This window comes from Chanodichthys erythropterus, chromosome 5 (assembly GCF_024489055.1).
Source record: "Chanodichthys erythropterus isolate Z2021 chromosome 5, ASM2448905v1, whole genome shotgun sequence".
Taxonomy (NCBI): Eukaryota; Metazoa; Chordata; class Actinopteri; order Cypriniformes; family Xenocyprididae; genus Chanodichthys; species Chanodichthys erythropterus.
Genome location: NC_090225.1, coordinates 27,730,309 through 27,745,120, shown reverse-complemented (window position 1 = coordinate 27,745,120; position 14,812 = coordinate 27,730,309). Strand labels below are relative to the sequence as shown.

The 14,812-nt window shown below is 34.0% G+C and overlaps 1 protein-coding gene across 1 annotated transcript; it reads left to right on the top strand.

Annotated features, from left to right (window-relative positions):
* Positions 1 to 2,684: 2,684 nt before the first annotated feature.
* Positions 2,685 to 13,225, top strand: yipf3 (Yip1 domain family, member 3). The gene is made up of 9 exons (XM_067385434.1): positions 2,685 to 2,953; positions 3,450 to 3,659; positions 6,054 to 6,160; positions 6,258 to 6,303; positions 8,260 to 8,352; positions 8,468 to 8,599; positions 8,710 to 8,823; positions 8,913 to 9,036; positions 11,793 to 13,225. The coding sequence occupies exons 1-9, from the start codon at positions 2,882 to 2,884 to the stop codon at positions 11,921 to 11,923; spliced, it is 1,029 nt and encodes a 342-aa protein (XP_067241535.1). The 5' UTR covers positions 2,685 to 2,881; the 3' UTR covers positions 11,924 to 13,225.
* Positions 13,226 to 14,812: the final 1,587 nt, after the last annotated feature.

Below are 14,812 nucleotides of genomic sequence, written 5' to 3'. Positions count from 1 at the left end.
ATATAACTCTGAGAACATGGGTTACGGTGGCCCTTCAGAACAATGTGCATTTAATGATCAACTTTAACTTGTTTACATACATCATCCAATATATTACTTAAATATATTATTATTTAATAAACTGAAACGTTTTAAATGTGCATGAATGTTTTGTTATAATCAAATCTGTTCAAAATAATTATGCAATCTCATACTCAGTTTTTTTATTCCGAAAGGTAATTAGAACGGAAACATTTTATTTCGCAATATCAAATAAAATGAGAAACAAAACAAAATTCATACAAACATCTACAACGCATAACAAATAAGGAAAAAAAAAAAAATAAACAAAAGAATATAGATATGTGTAAGGGAAAACCAAAATGATTTATGCCAGGGGTAAAATTACAACGTTCAAGTAAACAAAATAAAGTAACATAGTGCGCCTCATTATATATATATATATATATATATATATTAGTTTAAAGCAGTGCAATATAATTTCTTTTATAAATTGTTCACAATTTGGCCTTTTCATCACATTAATATGATATTTACCAAGTAAAATAATAAGCTGCATAAAAAAAGAAATTGTAAATAATAATAATAATAACGACATCATACGGTTCAGTTTGTTTCTAATATATCTGTTCCGGCATGTATATTTTTCAATGTTAATATTATCAAGAAATACCGAACAAGTGATGGTCTACTTTAACAGAGGAAAATACAGAATTTCAACAAATTTTAATTATTTATTTATTTTTAATAATGCTCAGTAACATAAGAACATTGTCAAGGAATTGCATACAAATACATATAAAAAGTTGGCTTAATTGGTAATGTTTAACATAGATGTTGGAAATAGAAAGAGCGAGATATGGTATGGGAACATACAAAATGTCTGTGCTGACAATGTGTGGAAAGTTACAGCCGCTAAGAGATGTTCCTAATATGGTAAAAGGACAGAGGCTTCAGTCTTGGAGGTTAGAGATATAAAAGTGAGGGGAAGCTTTCGTTCTTGGTCTGACACTCTGCAGCTTTCTGTGAGCCTGTATGACTGTCTGACCTTTCTTGCAAGAAATAAAACTTTCGAAACACAATTGGACATGTTTGTCCAGTCGACAAACTGGACAAACTTGTGAGTCGAGTCGAATTTCTGCCACAACACAAGACAAAGTGACACAAGAATGCATCATTATTGGTACAATAACATACAGACATTGACATGTAGGGAAAGCTTTTAAATGCATGTATTTTCTTTAAACATTTCTTCATAATATTGTTTAAATTTTAGGGATTTTGTATTATTTATATATCGAAGAGATTTGAGAAGTGACATTAATTCAGTTTTGAAATGGGGATAGGATGGAATATTATTTGCAAACTTTTGTTTATGAATCAAGAATTTGCCATATAAAATAAAGAAATTAACAATGTACTTAAGGGGTCTATTTTTGTCATCAATATAATAAAAAAATAATGTCTTTTAGATTGAAAGAATGAGTAACATTAGTAGAATTGAAAATATATGAGCCAAGGTGGACCAAAACTGTTTGGATACAATCATAAAACAGATGAGCAGATGTCTCCTCTCTCATTTACAAAGAGAACAAGAGCTGTCAATGTCCAGATATTTAGAAATATTAAAGGGTTAGTTCACCCAAAAATGAAAATTCTGTCATTTATTACTCACCCTCATGTCGTTCCACACCCGTAAGATCTTCGTTAATCTTCGGAACACAAATTAAGATATTTTTGATGAAATCCGATTGGTCAGTGAGACATTTCCTCTCTCAAGATCCATTAATGTACTAAAAACATATTTAAATCAGTTCATGTGAGTACAGTGGTTCAATATTAATATTATGAAGTGACAAGAATATTTTTGGTGCACCAAAAAAAAAAACAAATAACGACTTATTTAGTGATGGCCGATTTCAAAACACTGCTTCATGAAGATTCGGAGCGTTATGAATCTTTTGTTAGCAGTTCGGATGGCCAAAGTGAATTTCAGCCGTTTGGCAGTTTGACATGCGATCTGAATCATGATTCGATACACTGATTCATTTGTACTCCAAAGCTTCCTGAAACAGTGTTTTGAAATCGGCCATCACTAAATAAGTCGTTATTTGTTTTGTTTTTTTTGGTGCACCAAAAATATTCTTGTCGCTTAATAATAATAATAATAACATTGAACCACTGTACTCACATGAACTGATTTAAATATGTTTTTAGTACATTAATGGATCTTGAGAGAGTAAATGTCATTGCTCCCTATGGAGGCCTCACTGACCAATCAGATTTCATCAAAAAATATCTTAATTTGTGTTCTGAAGATTAACGAAGATCTTACAGGTGTGGAATGACATGAGGCTGAGTAATAAATGACATTATTTTCATTTTTGTGTGAACTAACCCTTTAACAGGATATTTTTTATGTACAATTTTTACATAGCTTTATTTCAACAAATTATAATACAAAATGTCCCACTCATGAGCACACGTCACACGACTTTTATTTTGACACGATATAATGGTACGCTTTCCCGGAGTTAACATTTTAAAACGCCAAAGCTTTGTGTTTATTAATACGTAATTACATTAATTACTTATTTAATTCTTTTTTATGTTATTAAATACAAGTTAATATGTAAATATTCCAAAACTGGCCTGTCTTGTTAAAATCCGGAAGTTTTGATCTGCGTTTACAGGAAGTAGCGTCAAAATTCTCGTCGTCATCACGTCACATTTTTGTCCCAGCGCTGTACAGCTGGCAAAACAATTCCCACAAACCATTTTAATATCAAACTACAATGAGCACCAGACTCAAACTATAGATAGTAACGTCTTGATGCTCTAAAGTTTCTGCTTATATTCCTGTTCCGGTTTGTACAAAACAATGTCGGCATCACAAGGAAGCAAAAACACGAACACGGAACCATGGGGTGGATTTGATGACAACATTATCCAGGTAATTCACCTCAACTCATCCTTACACAGTAACATAACCAATGAAAAACACACGATTTGTCTCTTAAACGAGGCTTTTGTTCAGCCTGGCCTCACCGCCGTCGCGGTACTATCTTCATTTCTGTTGTATCTTGCTTATTAATGACTATATTCATGCACCATTTGTGTACTTGAAGGACAATAAGCTAAACTGTGATGTAAACAATGCTGTACATGTAGGTTAGTATAAGTGGAGGAGATTTCATATTGTTATTACCATGTTACACGCTCAGAAACGAGCTGTTAGCTCGGAATATGTACATAACCATGTTATTATCAGTGTATCATGTGGTTTATCATCCACAATAATTTACCTACCTCTTTAACACTTGCTATATATTTTCAGTATTCATAAAACTTTATCAAATTATACAAAAATGAACCTGTCCTGCATGCTACATCAAATTGCAAAGAGTCTTTGTGACTCAACTTTGTCTGTCTCACGTGACTGACCCCAGGGCAGCGGCTCGGCGGTGGTAGACATGGAGAATATGGACGACACCTCCGGCTCCAGCTTTGAGGACATGGGGGAGATGCATCAGCGCATGAAGGAGGAGGAGGAGGTGACTGCCGAGGCAGCCGCTACGGAGGAGGACAACGGAGAATATGGAGAATTCCTCGGGATGAAGGGCTTGAAGGGACAGCTGGGCAGACAGGTTGCTGATGAGGTGAGCCAGAGGAAGGGCTTCAACAAATGTGGACCATTTATACTTAAAGGATTAGTCCTAAATGATTAGTTCACTTCAGAATTAAAATTTCCTGATAATTTACTCACCCCCATGTCATCCAAGATGTTCATCATAGTTCCCACTCGTCCTGGAAAACCTGGAAAATTGATGACAAATTTTACTGTCCTGGAAAACGTATGGAAAATTAGAGAAAATCTTATTGTCCTGTAAAATAATTATTTAAAAAGTTGTTTTTTTCTTTAGTCGAAACCAAAGAGTTTATCACTGACCTAAAACAATCACCATTAGTTGCAGAAAGTGCGATGTTCAGAAATGCTGCGTTTTGACACGTGAGAGTAGTATTTTCAATAATGATGTTTAGTCTTGTGTTGCCACTTGCAGCAGTTGTTATTACATTGTTATAGTATGTTATTAACTGCTTAAATGCATAATTGTTTGCATAATTATTATGCAAGTTGATTTTCTGATCACATTTTTTTCCAAGCATATTTTACCATTTTCAAACCAATCAGTCCTAATAACTACCATTCATTTTGTATTTGGTCATTTATAAGTGATATATAATTGTTCATGAATGCTTGTTTTCTTTTACAGATTAAATGAGCCAAAAAGAGATTTATCTCAGACTGAAAAGTCAAAAAGTATTAAATGCCCACGAGGAGGATGCAATACTAATAAAATACTAGAAATTGCAGTTAAGGCATGACCATGGGACAGTGAAATGCTCCTTGAGTCAGCAGGGTCAGACAAAACAGGTAGAGAAGAAAATACACGTTTATTGCAAAAGAATTGAGGTGAAGAATTTAGTGTGAAACCATCAGGAACCCTTTAGTCTTCAGCGCCACCATTTTCCAGAACTTCAACCTACCTGGAGTCTCCAGAAGTGCGAGGTGTCAGGATCTCAGAGACTTAGATAGGCTAAAGAATCCTAAAAAAATGACCTCCACAGTATGAGTCACAGTTCTAAAAAAAATTCTCGCAATTGCGAGTTTACATAATTGTGATTTTAAGCTTGTAATTGTGAGAAAAAAAGTCAGAATTGCGAGTTTCTATCACGCAATTCTGCCTTGACTTTTTTTCTGGCATTTGACAGTTTATATCTTGAAATTCTTACTTCTTTTCTTAGAATTGTGAGATAAACTTGCAATTTTGTGAAAAAGTCTGGATTGTGAGTTTCTATCACACAATTCTGACTTAATATCTTGCAATTACGAGAAAAGAAAAGTCAGAATAGTGAGATAAAAAGTAAAAGTAAGTTATTCTGTTAGTGAAAGCAATCTTCCATAGTCGTAATGTATGATTAAGAGCTCATATTAAAAACTGATTTTATAGTTAAGTCATGGCAATAAACTGTAGGTACATCTTTTAAAGACTTAGAGAGCAATATATTACTTTAGGGCATAATCCCAGTCTTTTATTCCCATTGTTGTAAAATTGAAAATGTCCTGGAAAAGTCCTGGAAAATGATTGCTGAAAAAGAGTGGTAACCCTTTTCATGTCTTTCTTTCTTCAGTTGAAAAGAAATTAAGGTATTTGAGGAAAACATTCCAGGATTTTTCTCCATATAGTGGACTTCACTGGGGTTCAACGGGTTGAAGGTCCAAATGTCAGTTTCAGTGCAGCTTCAAAGAGCTCTACATGATCCCAGACGAGGAAAAAGAGTCTTATCTAGTGAAATGATCAGTCATTTTCTAAAAAAAAATTAAAATTATATACTTTTCAACCACAAATGCTCATCTTGCACTGCTCTGCGATGCGCCACACATTACATAATCACATTGGAAAGGTCACGTGTGACGTAGGCGGAAGGACCGCGGTAGAGTGAAAAGCTCCATCTCATTTTCTCCTCCAACTTCAAAATCGTCTGAAATCTTTGTTTTACCTTTTTTTAAAAGGGCGTTTGACTTTGCCTTTGCACTTTCGCTTGGTAAACACTGGATCGGTACTTCCACCTACATCACGCCTGACCTTTCCAACATGATTACGTAATGTGTGGCGGATCACAGAGCAGTGCAAGACGAGCATTTGTGGTTAAAAAGTATATCAATTGTTATTATTTTTTCCAGAAAATGACCAATTGTTTCTCTAGGTAAGACCCTTTTTCCTCGTCTGGGATCATGTAGAGCTCTTTGAAGCTGCACTGAAACTGAAATTTGGACCTTCAACCTGTTGATCCCCAGTGAAGTCCTTTTATATGGAGAATAATCCTGGAATGTTTTCCTCAAAAACCTTAATTTCTTTTTGACTTAAGAAAGAAAGACATGAACATTTTAGATGACATGGGGGTGAGCAAATTATCAGGGAATTTTAATTGGATTTCTGTTGAGCTGTGTGTAGAAAAGATTGCTACTAATATAACTTGTATCTACACAGGTATGGCAGGCAGGAAAGCGACAGGCCTCAAAAGCTTTTAATCTCTACGCCAATATTGACATTCTCCGGCCGTACTTTGATGTGGAACCTATTCAAGTCAGAAACAGGTGAGCTGCATGTCAAGCGTTCTGGCAGCGCTTTCACAGTATCTCCTGCAGCTTCACCACTGCTTCAGACTCAGTTAACCAGCCGCTTAATCCACAGGTTGGTCGAATCCTTGATCCCAGTCCGAATGATCAACTTTCCACAGGTAAGGCATTCATTCATTTTATCCTTAAGCAATAGAGCAGGGGTTTGGCAACCCTGAGCGAGAGAGATTAATATTATTAGCCCTATAAAGCCTACTGTATCATATTTGATTTGCAAATTTCTATGGCCTCTAAATGATCAACATGATCAAAACCTTGCTGAAAAACCTGTTGCACACAATCTACTACGTCTGTCATCTGACTGATACTTTGATTATCCATACATCACATTTAGAAAAGTCATGTTAAAATGTATCAAATATGATCATCAGGCTTTTGAGGAACGTTTCTATGTTCATCTCTCAATCATCATTGTATTGCATTGCATTATATGTTTTGCCCCCAAAATAAAAGCTACAGAGCTTTGATCATGAAAGCATTTAAATATCATCTTACTAAGACATATTATTGGGAGATATAGAGTCTGATATTTATATGCATTTTATTTTAGTCTGCTGTACTATTATGAAGATCTCACTGATTTACATTACAAGCTTTCATAATTTCTTCTCACCTTTTGGCCATATAAATATCAGCGGCTGCACCAAATTGCATATTTTTACTCAGTTTGGGCCTCTTAATAAATTTGAAGTGTTTTTCCTCTTTGAATATGAGCTCCATATTCACCAATATCATAGTATATGTGGCATAAAAGCCTTAAATATCAAATATGATACTCAACCAAAAAACATACAGTACAGTCCAAAAGTTTGGAACCACTAAGATTTTTAATGTTTTTAAAAGAAGTTTCGTCTGCTCACCAAGGCTACATTTATTTAATTAAAAATACAGTAAAAACAGTAATATTGTGAAATATTATTACAATTTAAAATAACTGTGTACTATTTAAATATATTTGACAAAGTAATTTATTCCTGTGATGCAAAGCTGAATTTTCAGCATCATTACTCCAGTCTTCAGTGTCACATGATTCTTCAGAAATCATTCTAATATGCTGATTTGCTGCTCAAGAATAATTTAATGTGTACAATTGTACAAAATATTTGTGTACAATATTTTTTTTCAGGATTATTTGATGAATAGAAAGTTCAAAAGAACAGTGTTTATCTGAAATCTAATCTTTTGTAACATTATAAATGTATTTACTGCCACTTTTGATTGATTTAATGCATCCTTGCTGAATAAAAGTATTAATTTCTTTAATTTCTTTTCAAAAAAATAAAAATAAAGTTCTTACTGACCCCAAACTTTTGAGCGGTAGTGTATAATGCTACAGAAGCTTTGTATTTCAGATAAATGCTGTTCTTTTGAACTTTCTATTCATCAAGGAATCCTGAAAAAAAAAAAAAAAAGTACACAACTGTTTTCAACATTGAAAATAATCATAAATGTTTCTTGAGCAGCAAATCAGCTTATTAGAATGATTTCTGAAGGATCATGTGACACTGAAGACTGGAGTAATGATGCTGAAAATTCAACTTTGCATCACAGGAATAAATTACTTTGTCAAATATATTTAAATAGTACACAGTTATTTTAAATTGTAATAATATTTCACAATATTACTGTTTTTTACTGTATTTTTAATTAAATAAATGTAGCTTTGGTGAGCAGACGAAACTTCTTTTAAAAACATAAAAAATCTTAGTGGTTCCAAACTTTTGGACTGTACTGTATATAAACATTAAAGTATAATATAAAATATTTTTGTTTAAAGATTGTATAACTGTTCTAATTTAAATTAAAATAGATTTTTCTGACTATTATTTCTTGTCATGCTCTACAGGGTTAAATAACATGAATGTATTTACTTGTGTGTTTTGCATATGTGCATTTCTTTTCCTCACTGTCACACAGCACATTTTATTTAGTTTTGAGCTGTGTGAAATGCCAAAAGTTGGACGAAACTATGTTACTCACTCCACTGGACAGGACAGCACAGACTTCGATCTAGCTCTTTTTGCTTCATTATGTACTTCTTTTCCTTCTAAACCCAGAAAGTTGCAGGAGAGCTGTATGGACCAATGATGCTGGTGTTCACACTGGTGGCTATTCTGCTCCATGGCATGAAAACATCAGGAACCGTCATTGTAAGCAGCGTTCCATACATTTGTCTATGAGAAATTTCATCCAAAATGAAGTTTCATGCATGCTTTCTTCATCAGAAGTCTCTCGCTCATGACTGGTGTTTGTTTGTTGAAACAGAGAGAGGGAACGCTGATGGGCACTGCCATTGGAACCTGTTTTGGATACTGGCTAGGAGTGTCCTCCTTCATCTATTTCCTTGCTTACCTGTGCAACGCTCAGATTACCATGCTGCAGATGTTGTCTTTGCTAGTGAGTGGCTCACATTACCCCTGAAGAGACTATATGACATGCCCAATTCACACTAGGGCTGTTTAGTTTACTCTGTGTTAAGAAGTGTTTCTTATTCTCTGTGTTTTCAGGGTTATGGTCTCTTTGGCCACTGTGTGGTCCTCTTCATCACTTACAATGTCCACTTCCACTCGCTCTTCTACATTCTCTGGCTGGTGATTGGAGGACTCTCTACTCTACGCATGGTAAAGAAAAAAGGAACGAGGGCCAGAATTATGCATGTTTCTCTATAAGATGTGTAGTTACCCTCCTTGTGTTCGTGTCTTCCTCTCAGGTGGCTGTGCTCATCTCCCGTACCGTTGGTCAGACTCCTCGCCTCATCCTGTGCGGCACACTGACTGCTCTTCACATGCTCTTCCTGCTCTACCTACACTTTGCTTACCATAAGATGGTTGAAGGTAAGATGACATATGTCTGAGAGCAAGTAGAGCTGGGCGCTAAAGCTAAAAATCAATGTATATAATTTTAAAAAAATATATTTTAATATGTAACAACATAATAATGTTTTTGAAAAACAAAAACACAGTAAAAATAGTTAAAATAATTAGAAATAAAAATAAAAAGGCACATTTTCCAAAAACAGTCCAAAAGTTTGGAACCACTAAGATTTTTGATGTTTTCAAAAGAAGTTTCGTCTGCTCACCAAGGCTACATTTATTTAATTAAAAATATAGTAAAAAACAGTAATATTGTGAAATATTATCACAATTTAAAATAACTGTGTACTATTTAAATATATTTGACAAAGTAATTTATTCCTTCTTTTAATTTAAACTTCTTTTAAAAACATTAAAAATCTTAGTGGTTCCAAACTTTTGGACTGTACTGTATGTATGTATATATATATATATATATATATATATATATATATATATATATATATACACAATTATGTAATGATACAGTCTTTAAGAAATTATAATGTCAAAATAAAAACTGCATTAAAGCAATTGCAATATTACCAATCTGTAACAAAATCATTGTTAGTATATAGTAAATAATTAATATACAATATAATCACCCTTGTGGCAGGAGTTGTTCAGTCCAAAATACTAAGTTAACCATATAAAGCCTGCTGTAAATGATTTAATGATTTACTTTACAAGCCATCAGAATTTCATCTTACTTTTTGGGCATATAATGCAACTGCATTGCATATTTTTGATCAGTTTGAGGTGTTTTTTCCTTTTCACGTATGAACTCTGAATTCTCGATATATATCATATCATAGGCCATAAAAGCCTGATGGATTGATTTATTTATTTTTGACTGTAATTTCAAATGTCAGGCTATACAGGGTTAAGAAAAGTAACTATAGGACATCACTGGAGTGCTGAATTGCTGACTGAAGGTCTATAAATGTAAATTAAAAACAAATTATAAATCTATAAAACAAATTTATACAATTAATAATGTATCATAAGTGTGTTATCCTTGTAGAGCAACAAAACAATGAAATAGATGGTGCATGAGAATGTGTTCAAGGACTTATTGTGACCTTTAGTAATTGAAATTCCCTCTTAAATCTAATTTTAGAGACAATTAAGCACCTGTGTGTTTTTGGTCCTTTATTTTTATCCCATCAAAATGAGGCCAGTTTCAAACTTTAATTTGTCTGAAACATGGTGCACTTGCAATAATTCTTACCAGTGGGTGAACAGTATGAACAAAATCTTATGTCTTACATCTGTATTACTCTACAAATTTGTTGCCCTCTCATGTAAAAAAACATACAGCAATCCTGCCCACATTTCTGCTGCGCACACTGAATAAAGTCCTACTGCCCGGCTCTAGTCTAACCTGGAATTACCTTTTATTGTTAGCACCAAGTCCACCTCAAAAAATTGATAAATATCTAAAAAGTCAATAATGAACCTATCAAAAATTTGGATGACAAAGTAATCAAAAGCCTAGTCAAATGGGCTACTGTGCTTACAGTCAAGATTTCACAGTGTTAGCATTCATTAGTTTGAATATACATTAAACCAAACACTATAAAACTTCTTAGTTGATAATTCAGTATACTTTATTTTTGACTGCACATTTTCGGCGGTGACTGTTGGTAGTGATCAGAGAATTTTAACTCTCATACTCAAACACTACTAAAACATATTCAAATACTAATGATTTGCATAACTGTACTAAAATTTTGTTTATTTCCCCCAAATAATGATTATATGTTCCCTTTTTTCACTACCAAAACAATGACATGTTAGATACTTTTGAGTCTAGCTCAAAGATGATAATCAGCACATGGTTAGCACAGTTCTGAACAGTTGTTCACACATAAATACTACATTTTATGTCATAACACCCAACAAAGTTAGCTTAATTAAAGAACGTCACTACCAAACACCTTTTTTCTGCAAAGTTACACACAGATTTTCAGACTTTTGAACACATTTAACTCAAAATGATGGACCTATCTACTCTGAAAGAGAGGCTGTGAGAGGGAGGGACACATGAATATTTCCTGATCAGAAATGTAGAGGTGTGTTAAAATCAGCCTCAGCCAACGGAATAAAACATACACTGTTTCCGTAATGACACATTTTTTTACATAAAGTTTCATTATTTAAAAATAAAATATAAAACAATATTTTTAAATTGACTTAAAAAAAATAAAAAATATATTTTTAAAAACAACAATGGAAAAATTTACACTAGTTAAAATGTAGGGGTTAGGGTTCGGGACAGCCACCTCCCAATTGAAAGTACCCAATAATTGATGATTTTATATAGATTAAGCTTGTAATTGAATATTTAAAATATTATTATGGGACTCAATAGATAATAGAAGGATCTTAGTAAACATCTAAAATTGAAATACTTAAATGATTTTTAAATGTGTTTTTTAGTTGCGGCGCAGCAGTTTGCACCTATTCGGTAGAATGGCACATTCACAAATATTCATTGTCACGCTAATTAACACAATTATTATTGTTAAATTAGCTTGTAGTAAAGAAATGAATTGGTTATTACATAAATAGTTCTCACTTTATATTAAAGGCCATGGAAAATGACATTAAGTGCTTTAAACCACCGAACAACACAATCGCCATTCATCCCTGCTAGTTCTTTGACGTCAGCTCACTGTCACGACCTTTACAGGCCTTATTGCTGTTTTGTCATTGTTGTGTTTTCCTGTTTACAGGCATTCTGGATACCTTGGAAGGACCCAACTTTCCACCCATCCAGAGAGTGGCCAGAGATGTCCCTGTTGTTGCAAATGCTGTTGTGAATGCAACCATCAAGTCAATAGCTGCACTTGTACAGTCACAGTGATCATATATTGGGCTTCTGGGTTGGTCACAGTCCAGCGAGGCTGGTGTACATATATAGGGTCAGGGCAAAACAAAATCATGGGGCGCACCTTAGGTCTGAGTTCAGTTTGTATCTCGTATTTTGTTCCTGACGCCGTCAAACGGACCCAAAAGGATGCTTTTAGGTCAAGATGGCTTCACTTCACGTTGGCTCATTAATATGAGACATCAGTTTTGGCACACTATCCCATTCACTGTACACTTGTCTTAATCATTTTTATTGTTAAGAGTTACCTATGACCTGCTAATGTTAGAATGGTTTGGTTTATTCAGATTATGTGTGGATTCCTTAAGGATGCTGATACTAATAACTGAGATTATTCTTCACAATGTTTTGTAAAACCCTGCTGTCATTAAATGCAGCTGTATGTCTGTGCTCGTTAAGAGTACTGAGACAGCTAATGACATCACACGACACTTCTGTTTTTAGATCTTGTTCATAACTTTTTTTTAGATATTTTTGAAAAGGAAGTCTTCGACAAGACTCGTAGACAAGTCTGTCTTGATCGGAAGGCAAAGTGTATAGATAAAGAAGAGAAATATTTTATTTGAAGATGAGAAAGGTTGTTATGGTGCATGCAGTCTTTTTTTCCTGATCCATATTTAACCAGCCATTGTGTTGCAGTCTGATTCCTGCTATTAAAGCTATGGTTGGGTGTGAGGGTTTTCTGTGCTCTCTCATTATGTTGTCTTTTACATGTGAGCTTATTTAAAGGGTCCTTGTAAAAAGAAAATAAAGAAATGCTGTTGTCCTTATTTGTGATCAAAAGCGTCATGTTTAATAGGGTTAGAGGTTTGTTCATGATCAAATCCCAAACCCTCAGTATAGGCAATAGGGATATAACTATAGAGGAAAAAGATGAAAGATTGATTCAGCATAAGCTGGTGGGGTGTTAAATAATAGCCACAGTTTTTGTGCTAAATATAGGCTATAACTGACGCTGTGAACTGTAAAGGCTTATTGAACTCACACAATAAAGCCTCTACTCAAAATGATTCGATGTAGCCTAATGAAAGCTGCTCTGAGAAGAACATACTGAACTTTACTGGGAAGAGTTTCAGTTACTGCAGGAATATCCATCACGGGTCATATATACAGTATGGAGCTGATATGAAGATGCAGTTCAGTTAAAATAATTCCCTGCAGTTAAATTACTAAATATTTACAAAAAGGTCACTTGAATCATTAATATAAACTTCTGTATGTGACTGTAGACTGAATAGTCTATTTTCCCACTTTTTTACATTTAAATTAAAAACTTCCTTTAAAGCTGCTGTCTGTATTTTTTTTTTTTTTTTTTTTTGGGTTAAAAATTATCCAAAATTATTTTGAGTATTTGAGTATTTTTTGAGTAATTTTTGAAGTACATAATCAGCCTGTGTTCAAAACTAAACTATCTCCTTACCTTATCCCGATTCACAACGGTAAGTTCGGGTGGTTTTGGTGGGTTTCCGCGGGAAATTCGAGCATGCCGCCGTTCGTCTTTGCGTCATTACGTCACGTCTGTTTACATAAAGGAGTCCCAGCTAGTAGGCTATATCGCATATGAGGCGGATCATTTATAGCCTTTTCTCACAGCAGCTTTAATAATTCAACATCATTTTGATGGTGGATTGTATGGTATGACAAATTAACGTTAGACATTAGACTGTACAGAAAGAAATCTTAAGGTATTCACACTAAATACATGTAGTGATGCAATGCTGATGTTGTTAACATTAACTATTTCAGAAGTATAGTATAACAATAGCCTAATAATTTGCATGGTCTGACGTGATCCGACCTAAGCAATTGTTAGATTTAGTCACCGGCAGTGTGATTTACTGTAATGCTTTTTCCCTCAGTTCAGGTCAGAACTAAAGTGGCAGGTTTGTTTACTTTTTCAGATTTCATTTTTCGGTGAAAATTCTTACTTTGGTCATTCTTAAGACCACATACTCAAGACTACAATCTGATTCTGAAGTACCAATACAGTTTCCACCGGTGCGGTGACTGACAGCCACACATTCTCCTCAAAACATTAGATTCATCCGCACTGAGATGGAGACTAAAGAGGCAAAACATACGGACTGCAGCATTAACCCCTCTCAGGGTTCCTACGCAGTTTGGAAAAGTATGGAATTTGATTTGAGTTACTTCCAGGTCTGAAAACGTATGGGAAAAAAGAAACCAGAGTATGAACAAATATTTGTGTTTCCAGACTATTGGCTTTATTCAGTTTTCTAACCTGCAAACTACTCACTTTTTTGCGAAATAACTGACCATCTCTTCCGCTTTACTAGTTACAACACAAAATAAACATGATTGAACATCCTCAGGTATGTTGAAAGATATAGAAGGCTACAACTTAGGAAATCTGTATCATGTCACATGCAATTGATCAATCAGTGTTTCAACCGTGGAAAGGCATCAATAAAACAGCTTATAAAAATGTCACATTTAACCTACCTCAGAAAAACCGTTCAATGTTAAAAAACTCATTATTTAGCTACAAAAATTACTTAGAGAGGAGCATTTTGCATTTTGCTTCGATATTGAATGTATAAATAGGCTATCTTTTATGACAGCCACCATTTAAATGTTTAGGCCTACATAAAAAAAAAGAGTAGAAAAATTTGTCATTTAAAAATGTATCATAACGTTATTATAAAAACTTGCTTATGTGTAATTTAGCCTGTATGTAAGTAGCTTACAAATCAATTTTAACCTAATATTATAATGATGTACCAGCTGTGGTTCCCTGTATAGTTTACAGCATTAGTTGAGAGAGCTCTCGCGCTCATGCCTATCCATATTATTTTTACTGCACTTTGATATTCTTTTCATTATTTTCATATAGCGGCTAATAAA

Coding starts and splice junctions, on each gene's coding strand:
- yipf3 (XM_067385434.1), top strand. CDS start 2,882: ATGTCGGCATCACAAGGAAGCAAAAACACGAACACGGAACCATGGGGT. Junction 6,304..8,259: donor GAATGATCAACTTTCCACAG/GTAAGGCATTCA, acceptor TTCTAAACCCAG/AAAGTTGCAGGAGAGCTGTA. Junction 8,824..8,912: donor GACTCTCTACTCTACGCATG/GTAAAGAAAAAA, acceptor TCTTCCTCTCAG/GTGGCTGTGCTCATCTCCCG.